Source organism: Lactuca virosa, chromosome 2, assembly GCF_052849685.1.
Source record: "Lactuca virosa cultivar CGN04683 chromosome 2, Lactuca_virosa_CGN04683_v6, whole genome shotgun sequence".
Taxonomy (NCBI): Eukaryota; Viridiplantae; Streptophyta; class Magnoliopsida; order Asterales; family Asteraceae; genus Lactuca; species Lactuca virosa.
In genome coordinates, this window is record NC_136427.1 from 313,203,665 (window position 1) to 313,223,643 (window position 19,979).

Here is a 19,979-nt window from a genome sequence, read left to right on the forward strand (position 1 = left end):
ACATACAGGCTAGACAGAGATAGAACATACAATACAGCTAGCACATTCATTACATATACATTATTACAGTTATGCGAGCCACCTAACGGGGCATGGCACTACCTGCCATGACCGTTTTTGTATCCAGAATCTCCTTAAATGGGGAGCGTATGAGTTTGTGTATATATCTATACTGGATTGACTATCCTACACCTTGTTGCTCGCTACAGTGGGACTTGCAAGTCTACGGGTGCCAAACGTCATTTCTTGCGACGTCTTACATCGTCGTTTTTCTATTGAGTCGGTAGCAGGATATAGGCCGATCACATGGTACTTTAAATAACAATTGGTTTAAAATAGTTAGTACAACAGTAGTTACTTAATACAACACTACAATACTATATCATTTTCCCATTACATTTACTTTGTGATATTTACACAATAAACAATAATGTAAAAACTATATTTTTGGTTAATGATAGTCGGATTTGGGAAAATACACACTCTTACAAGAGACACACACACAGATACTAGATGCCTTGGTAGAAGGCTACTTTTAGTAGGAAACATAGGGTTTTCTAGGAGAGTTCAAACAATTACAAACATATACAATTACAACTTACAAAACACTTTCATACAACTACAGACAATAATATACTTATGATCTCACCAGCTTTAAAGCTAATAAACTCTTTCAAAATAACTTGTATTCTCAGGTCGCCAGTAGACAGGTACCAGAGCCAGGTTTTTGCGAAGATGGAGCTCGTTCAAGACTCATATTTATTTTGATGTATATTATTTTTGGTGTCTATATAACTTGACAGAACACACTTGTATGAAATTATATTATTAATGCAATGGATGATGTTGTTGCTTGTTTACTACTTTGCATTGTTGTGATACTGAACATGACGTCCTCCACCCCCGAACGTTTCCGCCGTTCCGGTTTTGGGGTGTGACAGCTTAGTATTAATGTATGAATGTTTGCGTTGCTATGTTTCATTTATATACAATTGTTATGATACTGTACAAGGACGTCCTCCGCCCCGGACGTTTCCACCGTTCCGGTTCGGGGGTGTGACACTCTAAAGCTGTAAGCTTCTGTAACATCCAATTTCAGGATGTTTCGGATTTTGCTGTTTACAAAAAACGCAAATAGGGGAGAATAGAAGGCGATTTTGAGGTGTGGAATAAATGGGATCTGAGAGATCCTATTTATAATGAATACGGAAAACCAAATCCCCCAAAAAGCAGATATGATGAGGACGAACAATTACTCATATGCTGCCATGTGGCAATTTGAATTTCAAATCCGATGACGTCGTTATTTGGTATCTCATCTGATGCGACATTGATTTTATCTAGTATTTTATGGAGGCTTTTGGAATATTCCATTTGCTTATTCGCGAAGTCAACGTTGACCGAGTTGGTCAAACCGACCCGACCTGAACTTACCAAAAATTAAGCTCCTTAGCCCACAACGACCGATGTGTCGTGTCATTGCCATGTTTAACTAAATCACCCCATTTTGCATACTTACGCTACGACTAGGCTCTGTGTGTGTGTGTGATTGGCCCATCTCTTGATCCCTAAAGCCTTTGAAGACCTATCAAGAGAAAAGACATATAAACCCACACAAGCCCCCCCCCCCCCCAAATATGGGATAAAGGTTAATTAGCCAAACTTGCTATTATACCTTTATAATTTCCAACAGTCCCCCACCGAAGTTGGAAAGTTTCCTTTCATTATGAAAAATGATGTCATTTGGGTGTCACAAAGATTAAACCCTTGCTTATGTGGACAAACAAGAGGACACTGATTCAATTTTATCCTTATAGGTTTAAACCAAGAACATTGTGACCTCCTCGGTTTACCCCTACACATCCCTTTCCATCTATACGTTGTCACTGAGCGCTAATATGACCATGTGTTTAAGTCCTTTTCATGACCATTTAGAAGATAAACCATTAATCTTCATTTGAGGTCGCACCACCTCTAGATCATATAGGTAAAGTTTTACAACATCTTTGTTGCTTAGATGTATCCCAAACTTTGTTAGAACCCTTAACTCAACCTTGTTTTGGGTAATGACGTACTATCCTACCTCACATGGATCTATCATTAATGATAGTACTTCTTATCGTTTGTGACTTCATTCTTACCTTTTAATTGAGATTTAGGAACACTAATGTCAAGTTAGGTTTCCATCACTAAATGATTCTACTTTAATTTTCATGATGAATCTAGGAAGATGAACAACAACCAACGAGATATGAACCCTTGATGTGTCTGTTGGCGGAGCAAAGAGATAGAGCAGGGAACGACGAGGAGTGGTGTGAGGGTGGCCGAATTTTCAATGGAGTGATGGTATGGTGTCTTAGTTCACGCAGGGGGTAGGGTTCTCAAATAAAGATAAAATTGAGGAAAATGGAGCTTAGAGAGAATAGAAAAAGAGAAGGAAGGAAGTGAATGAAATGTACAATCGTCGACATCGATGGCGAGGGCAATTGAAAGAAAGGAACGAGATGTGAGTGTACCTAATATGACTTTTTAAAATCATACAATGATATCTACACGGAAAAATACAATACATCATTTTAGCCACGTTAGACCAATTGGTGTACCAAGGAACTGCACCCTGCGGTGGGTCACATGGCAGCGCGGTGGTGCGGTAAACACCACACCGCTAATGATGCGGTGGGTTGGCCAAGCCACCATGTTAGAACTTCTTGCATGTTGTGTTGGTATTTCTTGTTGCTTCTTGTGCATAGGAGCAGTGGCAGAGCCATGATCAAAGTAAATGAGTATCTCAAAAAAATTCTCGAAAAAAATTACACTACTGAAAAAAAAAATCGAAAAAAATCAAAACTGAAAATATTATTAACAGAAACGGTAAAGAAACTAAAAAAATCAAAGTTTTTTTTTTTTTAAAAAAGAATCAAGTTATAAAAAATTATGGAAACTATAAAAAGAAATTGTATCAAATCCGTCAATCAAAGTTAAAAAAAAAAAATCAAAGTTAAAAAAAAAAAGTTATACAAAAAAAAATCATTGGAAAAAATGAAAGCTGAAGAGGTTTGAAGAGACAAGTCAAATGTTGCATTGCGCAGAACACGCACAGAAGTTTGTAGTCAGAAGCTTTAAAAAAAACTGCTACGAGAAAGAAAATATTGCACGTGTGTCGGCAAAAAATGATCTGAAAAAGATTTTTTTTTGGAAAAAGACAAACTTCACCTAAATCCTAAATGACCTTATAAAACCAACCAATGACAAAAAATAGTTACCTTATATCATCGTTAACCCTAAAAAAATGGTGTAAAAACTAAAAAGAGTGGAGGAAAGTTTTTCTGATTAAACCCTTGAATATTCGTCGATATGATAGCAGGGGTTTTGCCATTTCCAGAGCTATAAAAACGAAACCCATGAAGATAAGAGTTTGAGCTCCAACATTTAGACATGGCAATGGCAGTAGCGACGAAGTCCTTTGGATTCACTGACCTCCACTCACTATATTCATCTGTAAATAATCCATGGTCTTATCTTAACTTATTCAAGATCTGCCATTATTCATCATCATAACTTTTACAAAATCCTCAATAATATCTTTCTGCAGAAACTCGAGTTGAGTCAAGCTCATACACGGCGTTCCAACCTTTCTATCCAATCCAAGGTCATAGATAGACGGACGTAGTTATCAATTGTTTCCTTGTTTATATGTGTATTTCAGTATCTAATTTGATATTTCGTTTTCTAGGGCGCACCGGACGTCGGCGGTGGGCGTCGGCGGATATGGAGGAGAAGAAAATTGGTACCAACTCTCTTAACTTATGGCTCTAGATTGTATGTATTTTAGGATTTGGGATTCCGGGAGGTTCATTGTTATCTGTTGATGTGAAAGTTGTCCAACCTTGAATATATCATAAATCACACAATTATCACCATAAGATATTGTTTTGGATATTATTTAGGTATTTTCATGATTTTTCCTGAGATCTATCCAGGATCGATAAGTTCTTCCCTCGGTTCCCAAAAAAAAAAAAAAAGATTACTAGATCTGTTGTACATTATTTAAGCATTTCTGATACAGTTTTTACTTAATTTATAGTTGTGGTGAGTTTTGAGTTTAGGATGAAGCATGGATGAACATAAAATGTGAAGTTTCAAGTGTTTGATGGGTGGGTTGGGTATGTATGTGAGTTGAGGATGAACAAGTTACTTTTTGTTTGTGTATTCATGGTCTAAAACTGTTTGAGTGAAGTCTGGTTTTATTGATGATATTATGATTAAATGTTATGAGTAATTTTAAAAATGCAGACGAAAAAAGATGAAATGATTGGATACGCACAGGAAAGAACCCCGTTTGTGGAAGAGCAGGTGAGGGACATATGGGAGACTGGGAAGCTGGTGGGGTATGACATAGAGAGGCTGAAGCTGTGGGAGGATAATGTGTTTGTTTTTGTGAGGAATTTGGCTGCTGAGGCGAATGAGTTGGTGGAAAACAACAAAGATGAATATGGAGGGAAAAAGAAAGCAATACTTCATGCAATCAGCAATAGAATGAATGAGATGGGGTTTTATAGACCAGAAGCCTATATGCGAACCGACCCCTTCAAGCATATCACAAAAGCAGATACCGATACCCATCAACAAGATGACTAGTTAGTCTAGTTGGATTTGGATTTGGATTTGTTGTAGCTGTAATATTTTTATGTTTTAGTTCTGGGAGGATGGATAACCACTAAACTAAAAAATAGCATATCATTATCCCCACCCACCCATCTTGTAAAATGGATTTTGCCAAGTTACTTTATGAATGTATCGTAGGTTTTTTTTTTTTTTTTTTTTTTTTTTTTTTTTTTTTTTTTTTAATAATAAAATAATTTAGGGTAACTTGTTATCTTGTATCCTGCTTCCATTGTCACTTTGTCATTGTCTTCTTATAGGTCAGGTCTTCTACATAACTCCATGCCTCCTACAGAAACACCAGGAAAAGCAGCCAGCCAATTAGCTTCAGCTCATTTATGGTTTCATATTTGATTTAGTTATGTTATGTTATTGGCACCACCTCTGCTGAATGCTGATTGGTCAGTTTTGGCGGGGGGGGGGGGCACAACAATAGTAGTAGTATGATTTGTGGTCCAATTTCATTAGTTTTTGGTAGCTAAGAATTATTTTGTAACCAAGTTTGTCGAAATCAAATGAATGGACTTAGTTTGATGTTCAGTTGATTACCAGTCCAGTCCTTGTTCAGTTGCAAAGATACATACATCTTTCATATTTTTCAGTCTTTTGGCATATTGTTGTGCTTAATCTGTATAGGAAAAATGAGCAGCAAAATCCCTTTATATATTAATTAGATACAACTTTTACATTGTATGGCTGAAAGTACATCACATAGGTGATATGGATTCAGAATATTCCAATGGCATATTTGCTAAAACTGTTCCATTTGGAATATTATGTTACAGGTAAGGTAATATTCTCTCTTGAGTTCATAAATCAACTTAAGGAGATGTTTTGTGGTGGGCATATACATATTATGCAGATTCAGCCTCCAGTTCAGACGAGTCTCTTACGCAGCAGGTATCAATCTCCATGCTTGTTTCTTGTAATCTCAATTAGGTTTCATTCCGAGTTTCAAGTGTCAATATATTTTCCATCAAATCAAATCATGTGACGGCTGAGGCTGAGCCTACCCTGATTGGCTTTAGACATCCCAAAACTCTTGCTCTTTTTATGTACTCAAATACCACCAAAAATAAGCCCAATATATACAAAATCATAATTCTCATCTTTTCTGCAATCCCAGAATTGCTGCTTTCTGTCTCTGAATTTAATCTGCTGCTAGATGATGATGTCCAACAGTCTGAGAATAAAAACAACAGTCTATTCTTCATATTCATTAATTAATTATCTTTTCAAAGACTGTTGTAGTAATATACTTACTAGAGGTAGATGTGTTTGGCTTTGGGGATAAATTAGTCCAGTCAAATGGGGTTGTCTTGGTTTCTGATGCTTTGATCAAATCCAGTAGAGCTTCATTCACCTCTTTACTCCTCTCATGACTCACAAGATGACCTCCTGGAAGCTCTACCATTTTTGCAAGTGGATAAAGTTTGTGTGCAAGCCTTTTTGCATGAGATATTTGAGCAATCACATCACACCTCCCATGAATGACTGATATCAACAAACCATTCTTGCCAATCACTTCAACTTCTTTTTTAGAAATTCTGTGTGTCCAGCAGGCGTTGACCTGCCCATCAAACCCATGATTTGACTGCATACCGGTTGCTGATATCCCTTCCACATATCCTTGATATAATACCTGTCTTCTTGTTTTAACTCCAATGTGTTGTTCAAGATATTCCTGCATAGATACGTGGGGTGAGGTTCAAACTGTATGTAGGATAATGGATAATGGATAATATAAACATCATCATCATATGGAGAAATGGTATAAAAGAATGAAACCTAACCTGTGTGTAATGAGTGTCCAGATCAACAGCTGCCCTTTGCTCTGGAGTTTTGGCCATCAAGAAACGCATTGCAATGGATAAGGTTTGACGATCAAACTGCATCAAACATTTTCACCATATTAGTAGATGATGATATCAATGATCAATTAAATTATTTTATAAAAAGAGAAGAAAAGGTGATCTAGGAAGGAGTGGCATCAATCAATCTACTAGTAGTGTAGTGTGTGTGTGTGTGTGTGTGTGTGTACCTTGGGGAAACATTCATAGCCTCCACCGGTTACATTTAGCAAAGCCAAGGACAGAACCCTATCTGGGAAAACAGCAGCCACTTTGCAAGCTATCATACCACCTTATTGTATTTGTATGTATCAATGTATCAATTATAATTAAATAAATATACTGAAACAAAATATAAGTATAAGAAATTTATGACTCACCCATTGAATGCCCAAATACATGAGCTTTCTTCCAACCTAAATGCTCCATTACAGATATTGCATCTGCAGCCATGATTTTAGTTCTGCGCTCAACATTCAACATTCAACATTATCCATATGCTGTTTGGTTGGAACTTGACTTTAAGTTGTAATTTGTTTGGAAAATATTCATTATTGAAAAAGATAATAGATGATGAAATATATACCACGAGACGAGTACAAGTTACAATTTTTTTAATTTCTTTGACTGAAACTTCATTCATTATTCCAAAATTTGATTGTTTATTATTTACTCTTAAAATAATTAATATCGCCTGGAACGATTAAGTGTAAAAGTTTTTTTTTCTTCAGTGAGTTCAATTACGCTATGAACACCCGGAATCCAATGTTATGCACCAAAAATTCACACAAATAAGACATAAAATTCTGATGATTTTTTACTGAAATGACAACAGGCTTACGTACGTGTATTCGGATTTGTTTTTAGGTATAGAGCTTCGACCCATTCCTCGATTATCAAAAACACAAATTTCTATCCCATTCCCATTCCCATTGCACACACCGTCTTCGGAGCTCCAAATATCATCAATATCATTCGCCTGCGTCGTCCCAACCAGCCCCTCGATTTGTGGCTTCCATGAATCGTGTGTCCCAGCCAATCCTGACACGAAATTCAACCACGTAAATCGAAGATCATAATTTATTTAGGGAAGGGTACACTAACAGTAATAGATAGATACCTATGATCATGAGAACTTTAACTGGTCCGCCGCCGTAGGTTCTGTAGAAAATCTTGATACCATTGTTGGTAGTTCCGACGTTGCAGTACGGCATCGTTTCTCACCAGAATTTTCAGAGAGGAGAGGGAAGGTGGGTGTTGTCTGAGCTGTAGTTTATTTTTGTAGAAAATAACGAAAATAAATAAATAAATAGATATGTTCATTTTAAAGAAATGGGAAGGAGGGAGGAATTTCCCTTTCAAAATGAGGATAAAATAGCGGACAGGACGACACGTAACCAGGTAAGATGGTCAGCAGTGGCAGCTTGGTCAAAATACACAGTCAACCCGCGTGTCAAACCTTTGTATCACATTTCAATTTCTATTTTTTATTTCTAAATTAAGAAAATATAAGTTATATTATTTTATTTTTAAAAAATGCATTTATATAAATCTTTTTAAAAGAATAAAAAAGAAGTCAAACGACCACTTGATTGTTTTTTTATTATTTTATTTTAGCACCTTTTGTAGTCAAATACACCCATCTCAAAACAAACAAATAAAGACACCTACATATATTAGTATTAATTAATTGAATATATAAAATATTCATCAACAATGAATGAGCAAATAGATATAAGTTGTAGATAAAATAGTATTACCGTATGAAAATTCTACATAAATTGAGTTGAAATTTGTATAAGAAATAATCTAAAAGGGCCAAGTTGAAAATAATTAGATTTTATGTTGGAGTCATAAAGTAAGATATGGATATTAAAATTGTGGCCAAGATTCATCACTATCACATAAGATAAATGCACTACAAGCACATGCGATTCTGGCCTCACGAGTTAAAGCTTGCATATGCGAACTGCAGAACCGGAAGAGTTTTTGGAGTCATAGTTGATAGCGACCTTTATGAATCGGCCAAGTTAAAAAATAATGGACAAGTGTTCAAATAAGAGTCGACGACCTTTAGCTATATTCTTGCCGTTGTGACACGTGTGTCACCCCGATGTGTAGCATAAGTGTCATTGCATAACTAACATATATATTAATAATCCAGTTCAGACGTTTTACTAAGTTTATGGTCGAAAGGAATGACTCGCTAGTCAAGCTCGTCTCCAGCTCGGTATTTACCCCATCATCACCCTGTAGGACGTAACCCTCGCTAGATGACTCGTTAGAATAACCTCGCTACCTGGTTAGCGAGAGGTTAAAGAGAGGAAGGCTCGTATTGGTCAATTTCCTTTTGTTTTGTTTTTTTTAAATCAAAGGATTATGATTGGTTGTTTTTCATTTGTTTTTTTTTTAATTTTTTTTCCAGAATTCAAGTGTATATGAAACTAGGTGGCAGGTAAAAATATGATGTGACAATATGCTAAACATGTTACCACTCCCTATAGCCTAATACTCCTCCTTAATTAAACTAGACTTGGATTACGCCCAATCTAGCCTTCATCTTTACAAATCTCCAACCTAGCTTTAGAACTTTAGTGAACAATTTGATCACTTGATTTGCAAAAGTTGACTTCAACTTCTTCACATGGTATGTACTAACTCCCAAATGAAGTGATATTTGATCCTTATATGCTTGCTTTTCCAGTGTATAATGAGTTCTTAGTGCTATCTCTGATTTATTGTCATAACAACTTATTGTTGGTTCATTTTGAGGGAACTTTAATTCTTCAGCTACCATTTTTTGTTTCTTAGATTGCCATGAAATCACACCTAAACCCAAACTAAAGACATAACCAGAAAGCACTTTTGCTATCGTTGATATCCCCCCACCCCACCATAGGCACTGTCACAATACACCATTAACTTCGGATTTGCAACCTTCTAATATGTAATACCAGGGGCAGACGCAAGATTTTGTAGTAGGTGTTGCCGGTGACACATTTTTTTTACGTAGTGGCACAATAGTAGAAAAAACGAGAAATTAAAAAAAGTTTACACCGCGTCCGAAAAAATATGGGTTGTCGGTGCCACTATAGGCACCATAGTGGAACCGCCTTTGTGTAATACCATGATCAAATGTTCCTTTAATATATCGCCAAGAACCTTTTTCTAGTCGATCTCCTAATGACTTTGCTTGGGTGATTCCATGAATCTGCTCACTATAAACATGATGTCCAACCTTGTAATAGTAAGTCCATATATAATAGACAAAATTTCAGAAATGATCCTTAAGCTTTTCATTTTGTCCCTAAAATAGTTCTTATGAAACAATTTTCGCATGGATGGTCCTTACGAAGCAAACCGTGCACACAAATGGCCCTTAGTGTGGATGCCCGTTTGAATGCACCGTTAACATACTCCACGTGCCTTGCACATGAGGGGATTTTCTTCATTTCACATAGGGTTTATAACATTTACTTATATATTGACCTCTTTTTCATCATATTCCTCTAAGACTTCATCTGTGAAGTGTACGAAGCTTAAGAACGCGAAGAAGAATGGTGATTTTCCACCGTGGAAGCTGACATCTTGTTATTGTCACTTCATAGTCTAATCGTAACCCTAGAAGGTGATTTTGGTCTTGTGCTCTTAGTGAGAGCAGGTGCAGTTGGGCTGGGTGGTATAATGACCACACGTGTCATAGATCAATGGAAGTGATACCTGGGTTACTTAGGTCTATGAACAAACTCCAACTATCCATTCAAGAAGCTACAATGCAAGCAAGGATGTATAGGTTAATCCATTTTTTAATTGGATTTTTTGCGGTAATTCGTTACTTAAAACATGGTTGAGTAGATTTTCAGGTTAATGTCTTTTTTGGCTTGAACGTATGAAAGTGTAGACTTGGTTGTAGGTTTAATGTATTGATGGTATTATTTTGAGTCTGATGTGATGTCTAAATGCAAGAAGGTATAGTCTTGGTGTCACACCCCCAACTAGCGGCGGAAGCGTCGGGTTAGCTTCATATAGTCTTGGTGTCATAATTTGTTACTTAGGTCCTTTAAAAAAAATAGTTTTGGATGTTTAACTCATGCTTTTAAAATAAAATTTTTGTTTGAAATTTGGGACGTTACAAAAATATGTATGACTTTTGGTAGGCATATTCATGTTAGTTATCCAAGTTTGTTACCAACCAATTAGTCGATGTCTTATAAAACACAAGTTATACCCACATACAAAACAAATGAGTATTCCAACTTTTTATTTTTGTGATTTCGTTAATTATTTTTAATGGGACATGTATTTTCTTTTCGTTAAAATGAATTTCAAATACATTCAACAACTATTTTTCAAAAGTCTCCGGTCGGTACATACACACCCAACTACAAAATCCAAAAGTACACAAACCACTTCCTGTAACACCCCGTTTTGATATATGTATATATTTGTTTTGTGATTTCGTTAATTATTTTTAATGGGACATGTATTCCAACTTTTTATTTTCGTGATTTCGTTAATTATTTTTAATGGGACATGTATTTTATTTCGATATATGTATATATTTAAATAAAGAGTTTAGTGAAATAGTGTGTAATTGGCGTTATAATTTGTTTTGGAGGTTTAAAGAGTGCTTTTGGGGTTCATAGTGGAATGAATAATTGAGCATATGGCTAAAGGATAATCAATTGTGCTCGTTTTGTAGTTCGTGGACTTATATTGAAAATATTTTGTAGAGGAGGGGCTATTTGGGTAAATTTGGAATGAATTTGAAAGAAAAAGAGAAGGAAGGGCTGAATATGTCATAATTAAGATTTTGGGGGTTAAAAAGGTAATTTCTGGATTAGTTTTGCAAAAGATTCTCAAAGCGGAGGGCTGTTTGGTAAGTATTGGACCTAAATTGAAATGAATTCGGAATGTTGAGGGCTAAAAGGGTAAATTACAAACTTTATTTGAAAGGAATTAGGATGAAAGGGGATGGAAATGTAAATATGGGGAAGATGATCATAACCGGGTATATAAACCCGTCACCATGCCATGAACCCTAACCCTAATGCTATACATCAGCCGCCACCTTATAACCCCTAACCACCGGCCACTACCCTCCTTCCTATGACTTTCGGCGCAACCTCTTTACCTGTTAAACCGGAGCACCCGTCGTCAACCACCGAGAAGTCACCGGCGCCGTTTTGCTGCCGATCGAAGACGCATCCATCGTCGGACGCCGTGACTATCCCTGCCGGATAAGCGAACCTATGGATGAGCCGCCACTATCGGTTGAAGATGCACCACCGTTCCACTGTTGCATTGTTGCGCACATCTCCATTCTTGCAGCTGCCTTTCCTTCCGGCGAGGTCGAGTGGCCACCGTGAGAACCGCTGCCACCATCTATCTTCTCTTCCTTTCGTTAGACGCCGCTGTTGCCGCTAGTGCTGCTGTTGCCATCGCCATACGCCACCAGGTGGGTGGCTGGGTTTATTTTCCGAGCAAACGTGTGGGTGTGCTTCTGCCACTAGAGAGTATGCCGTATAGGTGGTTGTTTGGCCGAAATTCGCGAGAAAAGCCACCACCACCACCGTGAGGTGGTGGCTGCCACTCTCTACCACCGCCTGCTGCCATAAGGGTGGTTGAGGGTACATGTGTATCCTATTGTGTGTGGTTATTTTGGGATATTGTGTTGTATAATTGTAATTAGTGACTAGAATAATCAAGGAAATTCATAACCACCACCATAGGGTGGTGGCTGCCGCCATCAGCCACCACCAGGCACCGTGTTGGGTGGCGGTGTGCTTTGCATGTGTTTAGATTGCTTTTGGGATGCTTAGACATGATTGGACTAGAACCATTACCACCACCGTGAGGTGGTGGCTGCCGCCGGGTGCCGCAGTCGACCACCACCGCCTGAGGTGACTAGGGGTGTTCATAACCGGATATCCGAAATTTCGGATAGTTGATTTTTGGTATCCGATTCCGTATCCGAAATTTCGGATATCCGAAATTCGGATATCCGAAATTTCGGATACGGAATCGGATACCGAAATCGGATATCCGAATATTTGAAATTTTGTTAAAATTTGAAAGACATATGAAGTTTTTAAATTAAAAAGACATATTTTTAAATTAGAAATGCATATGAAGTAATATAGATATTTAATTAAGGGTATTATAAACATGTTTTAGTTACTAACATTCATATCATAAGACATATGTGACTAAAATAATAAATAATGTATAAACTAAAATCAAATTTTTCGGATATCGGATATCTGAATTATCCGAAAATTCTGAAAAACACTATCCAATTCCGATTCCGAAAAATCAGATATCCGAAAATTCGGATATCTAATTTTTCGGATAATTCGGATTCGGAATTTCGGAATTTCGGATACGAATATTTTTGAACACCCCTAGAGGTGGCAGTGGGTGGTGCTCGACCTAATGAAACCAAAATTGACCTAAGGAAACCCTAGTTGACCTAATGAAACATTAATTGACCTAAAAACCTAACCATTTGACTAATGGGCACACGATTAGGTTGGAAACCCTAATTAGGGTTTAGAAAACCCTAATTTTGGATTTGTTGGTTTGGACTTATCGGGACCCGCGTTTTGGGCCATTGGAATTGAATTATGAATTACACCCGATCTCACCATATGATTTACCTAGTAAGATGATGGACTTAATGGATTAAGTAGGAACACTTAACCCTAATCGTCATTTTATGTGAAAACCCTAATTTCCTTTGGGCCTTGAGTTGGGCCTCTCTATATTGGGTTTTGGTGATTGGGCTATTGATGGGCTATCCAAGAACATGTATATGGACTAGAATATTTGGATGGGCTTTAGGGTAAGGCCCATGTGAGGGTGTGGGCCCAATTTGGAAAATTGGACCATAGATGGGCCATAACTGGGCCTTGATGATTATGAGATTTTGGACCATTGGAATGCCATATTTTTGGACTGGAATAAATGGATGGGCCTTAGGGTAAGACCATGTAGAGGTTTGGGCCTAATTTGGAAAATTGGGCCATATGTTGGGCTTTGGTTCATTGTTCGACTTTTGGGCCTTTGGATTGGTCCTTGGGTGAATCAAGCTAAGTTAGGGGTAAAGTAGTCCTTTACTCCAAGCATGGACTTATGGTTATGTGTTGGAACCCAATTATTAATTGGGTGTTATTTTGATGTTGACAGTTCGGGAATCTGTCATCTAACAACTAGAGTTTTGTCCGCAGGACTTCAGCAGTGTGAAGTGAGTTGCCTTCCAGTAGAAGTGGGTCTAAGGCACCAATGTCGGCCCACTAGTAGGTGATTATAGTTGAGATGGTTGTCTTTGTGATAATTGTCTGGTATGCCACTATCTGTTATGTAACGACCCAAAAATCAAGGGTAAAAATTTCATTTTTAATATAACTAAAACATTGATACCATTTATTTCAAACATTTCAAATCATAGTCAAGTAAATCATTTATAAGAGCTTGTCCCAAAATCATTCATTGCGGAAATCATAGGTGTGTGCACTACGATCAATCCGAGCCCATCCTTCCCGAAATGATGATACCTGAAACCATAAACAAACCTGTAAGCACGAAGCTTAGTGAGTTTCCCAGAGCATACCACACAAACAATCCACATATCACATATCCTGTTAGCTATAAAAGCTACCTATATCACATAAGCCAGGCATACATAAACATGTAAGGATGCCGTGGGCTCCCCTAAGGTCTTACATGTGTCATGGGCTACCCCACATGGTCTTCACCTAGGAATGCCATGGGCTACCCCACATGGTCTTACATCCAACGTGCCATGGGCTACCCCACATAGTCTTTACCTAGGAATGTCATGGGCTACCCCACATGGTCTTACGTCCAATTGCCACGGGCTCCCCCCGGGGTCTTCCATGCAATAACATACATAATCACATAACATATCATATATCATATAAATATCTACACATAACACAAACATAAACCTGTAAGGATGCCATAGGCTACCCCACATGGTATTAACCCAGGAATGCCATGGGTTACCCCACATGGTCTTACATCCAATTGTCACGGGCTCCCCCGGGGTCTTCCATGCAAGTATCACAAAGACAACTAGCATATCACATATCATATAATCACTAGCATACCACTTAGCATAAAGCTAACTACCATACCACAAATCTCTACTACAGCTAGTGTACCACATAACATAACATGGGCTGGCCTTGATGCCTTAGACCCATTGGTATGGTGAGAAGACTCACCTGGCACCGCTGAACTGACAAGCTAGAATCAGATTTGTCCCACATGCTGCTCCAACTCAACTGCTTATAAGCATCATGTGATTAACTTGTCATAATCCCATAATTGCCCTTAAAGTCAACCTTGGTCAATCCTGGTCAAAGTCAAGGTCACCGGTTAAGGTCAACAGTCCATGTTGACCTCAACTCGTCGAGTGCATCCAGTAACTCGTCGCGTTTCAGAGTAATTCATCTACTCGACGAGTTACCTGTGTAACTCACCGAGTCCCTCCTTGCCCACAACCGAAAACTCATGACAACCGTAAACTCATGACAATCGTAAACTCATGACTTATGGACTTATGGTTATGTCTTGGAACCCAACTATTAATTGGGTGTTATTTTGATGTTGACAGTTCGGGAATCTGTCATCCAGCAACTAGAGTTTTGTCTGTAGTACTTCAGCAGTGTGAAGTGAGTGTCCTTCCAGTAGAAGTGGGTCTAAGGCACCAATATCGGCCCACTAGTAGGTGATTATAGTTGAGATGGTTGTCTTTGTGATAATTGTCTGGTATGCCACTATCTGTTATGTAACGACCCAAAAATCAAGGGTAAAAATTTCATTTTTAATATAACTAAAACATTGATACCATTTATTTCAAACATTTCAAATCATAGTCAAGTAAATCATTTATAAGAGCTTGTCCCAAAATCATTCATTGCGGAAATCATAGGTGTGTGCACTACGATCAATCCGAGCCCATCCTTCCCGAAACAATGATACCTGAAACCTTGGTTTAAAAATGCGCCGACTAGGCGCGCTTAAAGTGCTAGGCGCCAATGCGATCAGCATAAGCGCTTCAGACCTAGTAATGCGATGCGATTCCTTAAGGCGCTCGACTCGGACCGCTTTGAGCGCTTTTTTGTGACACGGTAAGCGGCGCTTAAGCGCGCCTTAATGAGTAACGGGCTTTTAATTAGATGGTGGGCCATTAGGTTTAAATAAATGAATAAAAAACTCTTGGAAACCAAAAGTCGCACATCGCACAACAAAAATTCAGAGGCGGCAACAAAAAAAAAATCTTCATCCATCTTTTCCAACCGTTTTCTCCAAGAATTCCAAATCTTCATCCATCTTCTTCAACGCAACTGTACTTCCAGACTTCCAGTGTTCCAGTCTTCCACTAAACATCAAGGTACTATACTTTCTGTCATTCTACTCTAGTTCTACTCTTATATCAACTCTTAACTTTTCATTATGCATTCATGAATCATGAATCATGATCACGTATGTAACAGAGTAACAGTAACTATATAGTATTATATATTATATAATATATTATTTACTGATGCAGAAAGTGTTATATACATCTCTTTTGATCTTTCTTTCTTCATAATATCATATATGATATATTATATATAATATATGTACTCTGTATTCCGTAACATTCTTTTTCCCCTGTAAATTTATTAATGATTATGATGTAATCTGTAAATGTATTAATGATGTAAATATGTAATCTGTATGACTGTATATGTGCTGTTAAATTGTTATTTGTTAAATAAAGTGTCAATTAAGTGTTTTAATTGTTATGAAATTATGTTGTGATCTGTGAATTTGTAATGTTGTTAAAGTGTTAACTGGTAAACTGTTAATGCAGTGTTACTTAACTTGTTAACTTTGGTTTTGTTACTATTTACAGAATGGTTTCGGATGACCCAGGTAGGAGATATGGTGTTCAAGATCCAAATAATAAAAACAATTTTACGTGCTCTTTTTGTGGACAAGTTACGAAAGGAGGAGTATACCGCCTCAAAATACACCTAATTGGTGGTCATAAAGACGCAAAGAAATGCCCAAATTGTCCGGAGCATGTTCGAGAAGAACTTAGGGCATACATGCAAAAGAAGGGTGAAATAAAGGCACAACAACATATGGAAGCAAATTTTCGGATGCAACAACAAGCTTATGGATATGAGGGCATTGAAAATGAGGAGGAAGATGTTATTGAAGTAGGCGGTAGTAGCAAGATGCCCCCTCCCAAAAAACCAAGAACAAAAGGCCAAATTGACATGTACTATACTCCTAACCCACAAGACGCGATGAAAGGTAAGAAGAAGGATGGGAAACAACAAACCATCAATGAAGTTTGTCGAAAGGACCTTAGAGATAAAGTTTGTCGTCACATTGGGAGATGGTTTTTCGATGCGGGCATTCCTTTCAATGCCGATACGTATGATAGCTTCAAAATTATGATTGAAGCTATTGGACAATTTGGTCCTGGGTTGAAACCGCTATCTATGTATGAGTTAAGAGTGCCTATACTGAATAACGAAGTAAAAGATGTTCAAAAACAGCTTTTGGAACATGAAGAAGAATGGGCTGAAAAAGGTTGTTCTATATTATCCGATGGATGACGCGATTCTGTAGTGCAAAAAGACATCATCAACTTCATGGTGAACTCCCCAAAGGGTTCGGTATTCAAGAGGTCACTTGATGTTTCCGATGTTTCAAAAGATGCAGATTTGTTGTTCCGTGTTCTTGATAAAATGGTGGAGGAAATTGGTGAAAAGAATGTGGTACAAGTGGTGACCGATAATGCCTCAGCTTATGTGAAGGCGGGTAAAATTTTTAACTTTCAAACTTAATCTCTTATCTTTTATGAATGCTAATATCTTGTCTAATTTCTTCTACTTTTTATGTGTGGACTTTGTAGGGAAGTTGTTGGAAGCTAAAAGACCAAATCTATATTGGACACCATGTGCCGCACATTGCCTAGATTTGATGTTGGAAGATATTGGCAAACAAGTTCCAAAGGTGAAAAGTGCATTAAAGAAGTCGATTTTAGCAATTGGGTATATATATAGCCATGTGCCTCTTGTGAACATGATGAGAAAGTTCACAAACCAAAGAAACTTACATAGGCCGGCTATCACAAGATTTGCAACATCTTTCATCACTCTTGCCCAAATCCACAAACAGAGAGCCAATTTGAGGAATATGGTGCTTTCTAAAGAGTGGGAAGCATCTAAGTGGTCTTCAGACGGGAGGGGGACAAAAGTAAAAACCTACTTTATGCAAGACATGTTTTGGAGAAATGTGCATTATGCTCTTAAGTTGACGGGTCCCCTAGTTACGGTTCTTAGGATTGTTGATGGAGAAAAATATCCGGCCATGGGCTTCATTTATGAGGCCATGGATAGGGCTAAGGAGGCCATTCGTGATAGCTTTTCGAGACCGGATGACTACAAGACAACTTTTGAAATTATAGATCGCAGGTGGGAATGTCAATTACATAGACCTTTGCATGCGGCGGGACACTTCTTGAACCCGGGAATCTTTTATAAAGATGTTAGTGGGATAGCTTGTGAAGAAGTGGAAAAAGGTTTGTATGATTGCATTATGAGGCTTGTTCCCGAGCAACAAGTTCAAGACAAGATTTCAGAAGAGTTGGACAAATATCGGAATGCACAAGGACTGTTTGGTAATCCTATGGCTGTTACACATAGGGAGACAAAATCACCAGGTAAATTCCAACTTATTTTTTTCTTCTAAATTCTAATTTATAATCTGACTATATGTTTTTTTTTTGTTTTTTATAGTTGATTGGTGGGGAGCATATGGATCTTCAACTCCTAATCTAAAAAAATTTGCTGTAAAGGTTCTTAGTCTCGCTTGTAGTGCTACAAGTTGTGAAAGAAATTGGAGTGTTTTTCAACATGTAAGTCTTTTCTTACTATTTTACAGAAAAACTGTTTTTTTTTTCAGAAAATCTGTTTTTTTTTTTTGCTGGAATTTGTTTATTATTGCTGAAAAATTTGTTTTTTTTATAGAAATTCTGCTTTGTGTTCTTACTTTCTTTGATTCTCTTACTTGCAACTTCATACAAAGAAACGAAATAGATTGGCACAATAGAGATTGAATGACATGGTGTTTGTCAAATTCAATCGGTCCTTGGAGCGACGGGCAAAAGACAAAGAGAACGATCACCTTATCCTACAAGAGATTGATTAAAGCAACGAGTGGTTGATGGGAAGAATGGAAGATGGGAGTGATGATGAGGCGGTATTTGTTGGTGAAGATTTAACTTGGAGAGATGTAGCTCATGCCTCCGGTGCTTATGAGCCTAGTTATCAAACTAGAGCATCAAGAGTACAAAATGATGGAACCGGAACATCGGGCGTTAATAAGGGAAAAACAACCGTTCAACCATCTCATAGACATTTGGTAGATGAAGATGTGGAAGAAGATATCGGTGTCTATAGTGATGATGGAGGAGGAGATGGTGTCGTCCAAGTTGACGACGAAGATGATGATAGTTTAGACGATCTCTAGTTATAACTTATTAGTATTTAGGATCTAATATGATACTACTATGAAACTATGATTTTTGGATATTTTAAGTATTTAAAACTATTTTTAGGTATTTATATATCTTTTTATATTTTTTTTAAATTCTTGGCGCATCGTGTGCTCTAGGCGAGCGCTTTCGCTTAGCGCTTAGCGCATCGGCCCCCAAAGGCTTTAGCGCATTAGGGCGCATTACGCTTTTTAAAACCAAGCCTGAAACCATAAACAAACCTGTAAGCACGAAGCTTAGTGAGTTTCCCAGAGCATACCACACAAACAATCCACATATCACATATCCTGTTAGCTATAAAAGCTACCTATATCACATAAGCCACGCATACATAAACATGTAAGGATGCCGTGGGCTCCCCCAAGGTCTTACATGTGCCATGGGCTACCCCACATGGTCTTCACCTAGGAATGCCATGGGCTACCCCACATGGTCTTACATCCAACGTGCCATGGGCTACCCCACATAGTCTTTACCTAGGAATGCCATGGGCTACCCCACATGGTCTTACGTCCAATTGCCACGGGCTCCCCCCGGGGTCTTCCATGCAATAACATACATAATCACATAACATATCATATATCATATAAATATCTACACATAACACAAACATAAACCTGTAAGGATGCCATGGGCTACCCCACATGGTATTAACCCAGGAATGCCATGGGTTACCCCACATGGTCTTACATCCAATTGTCACGGGCTCCCCCGGGGTCTTCCATGCAAGTATCACAAAGACAACTAGCATATCACATATCATATAATCACTAGCATACCACTTAGCATAAAGCTAACTACCATACCACAAATCTCTACTACAGCTAGTGTACCACATAACATAACATGGGCTGGCCTTGATGCCTTAGACCCATTGGTAT

General features: G+C 37.9%; 2 protein-coding genes and 1 pseudogene across 5 annotated transcripts; 2 read left to right on the forward strand and 1 right to left on the reverse strand.

Annotated features, from left to right (window-relative positions):
• The first annotated feature begins 3,311 nt into the window (after positions 1-3,311).
• Positions 3,312-4,814, forward strand: PTAC7 (plastid transcriptionally active7). Of its 2 annotated transcripts, none has more exons than XM_079081313.1 (4): positions 3,312-3,498; positions 3,593-3,649; positions 3,734-3,787; positions 4,294-4,814. In XM_079081313.1, exons 1-4 carry the CDS (start codon positions 3,436-3,438, stop codon positions 4,636-4,638), a joined length of 519 nt encoding a protein of 172 aa, XP_078937439.1. In that variant the 5' UTR covers positions 3,312-3,435; the 3' UTR covers positions 4,639-4,814. The 2 variants fall into 2 exon arrangements, with proteins under 2 accessions (XP_078937439.1, XP_078937440.1); XM_079081314.1 differs by having other exon boundaries at positions 3,314-3,512.
• A 490-nt stretch (positions 4,815-5,304) lies between these two features.
• On the reverse strand, positions 5,305-7,807 carry LOC145161707 (uncharacterized). 3 transcript variants are annotated; one of them, XM_079081312.1, is made up of 7 exons: positions 7,633-7,807; positions 7,358-7,553; positions 6,893-6,975; positions 6,704-6,765; positions 6,456-6,551; positions 5,926-6,346; positions 5,305-5,845 (listed from the first exon to the last, which is right to left on the reverse strand). In XM_079081312.1, the coding sequence occupies exons 1-7, from the start codon at positions 7,724-7,726 to the stop codon at positions 5,649-5,651; spliced, it is 1,149 nt and encodes a 382-aa protein (XP_078937438.1). In that variant the 5' UTR covers positions 7,727-7,807; the 3' UTR covers positions 5,305-5,648. The 3 variants fall into 3 exon arrangements, with proteins under 3 accessions (XP_078937438.1, XP_078937437.1, XP_078937436.1); XM_079081311.1 differs by having other exon boundaries at positions 6,704-6,792; XM_079081310.1 differs by having other exon boundaries at positions 6,704-6,804.
• A 9,817-nt stretch (positions 7,808-17,624) lies between these two features.
• Positions 17,625-19,073, forward strand: LOC145158795 (uncharacterized; annotated as a pseudogene).
• Positions 19,074-19,979: the final 906 nt, after the last annotated feature.

Bases quoted from the DNA above. Each gene is read 5' to 3' on its own strand.
- PTAC7 (XM_079081313.1), top strand. From the start codon at position 3,436: ATGGCAATGGCAGTAGCGACGAAGTCCTTTGGATTCACTGACCTCCAC. The intron at 3,499-3,592 runs GTAAATAATCCA...ATCTTTCTGCAG, and splicing joins TCCACTCACTATATTCATCT to AAACTCGAGTTGAGTCAAGC. The intron at 3,650-3,733 runs GTCATAGATAGA...TTCGTTTTCTAG, and splicing joins ACCTTTCTATCCAATCCAAG to GGCGCACCGGACGTCGGCGG.
- LOC145161707 (XM_079081310.1), bottom strand. From the start codon at position 7,726: ATGCCGTACTGCAACGTCGGAACTACCAACAATGGTATCAAGATTTTC. The intron at 6,976-7,357 runs GTACGTAAGCCT...TGTTGAGCGCAG, and splicing joins AAAAACAAATCCGAATACAC to AACTAAAATCATGGCTGCAG. The intron at 6,552-6,703 runs GTACACACACAC...TGTTTGATGCAG, and splicing joins GCTATGAATGTTTCCCCAAG to TTTGATCGTCAAACCTTATC.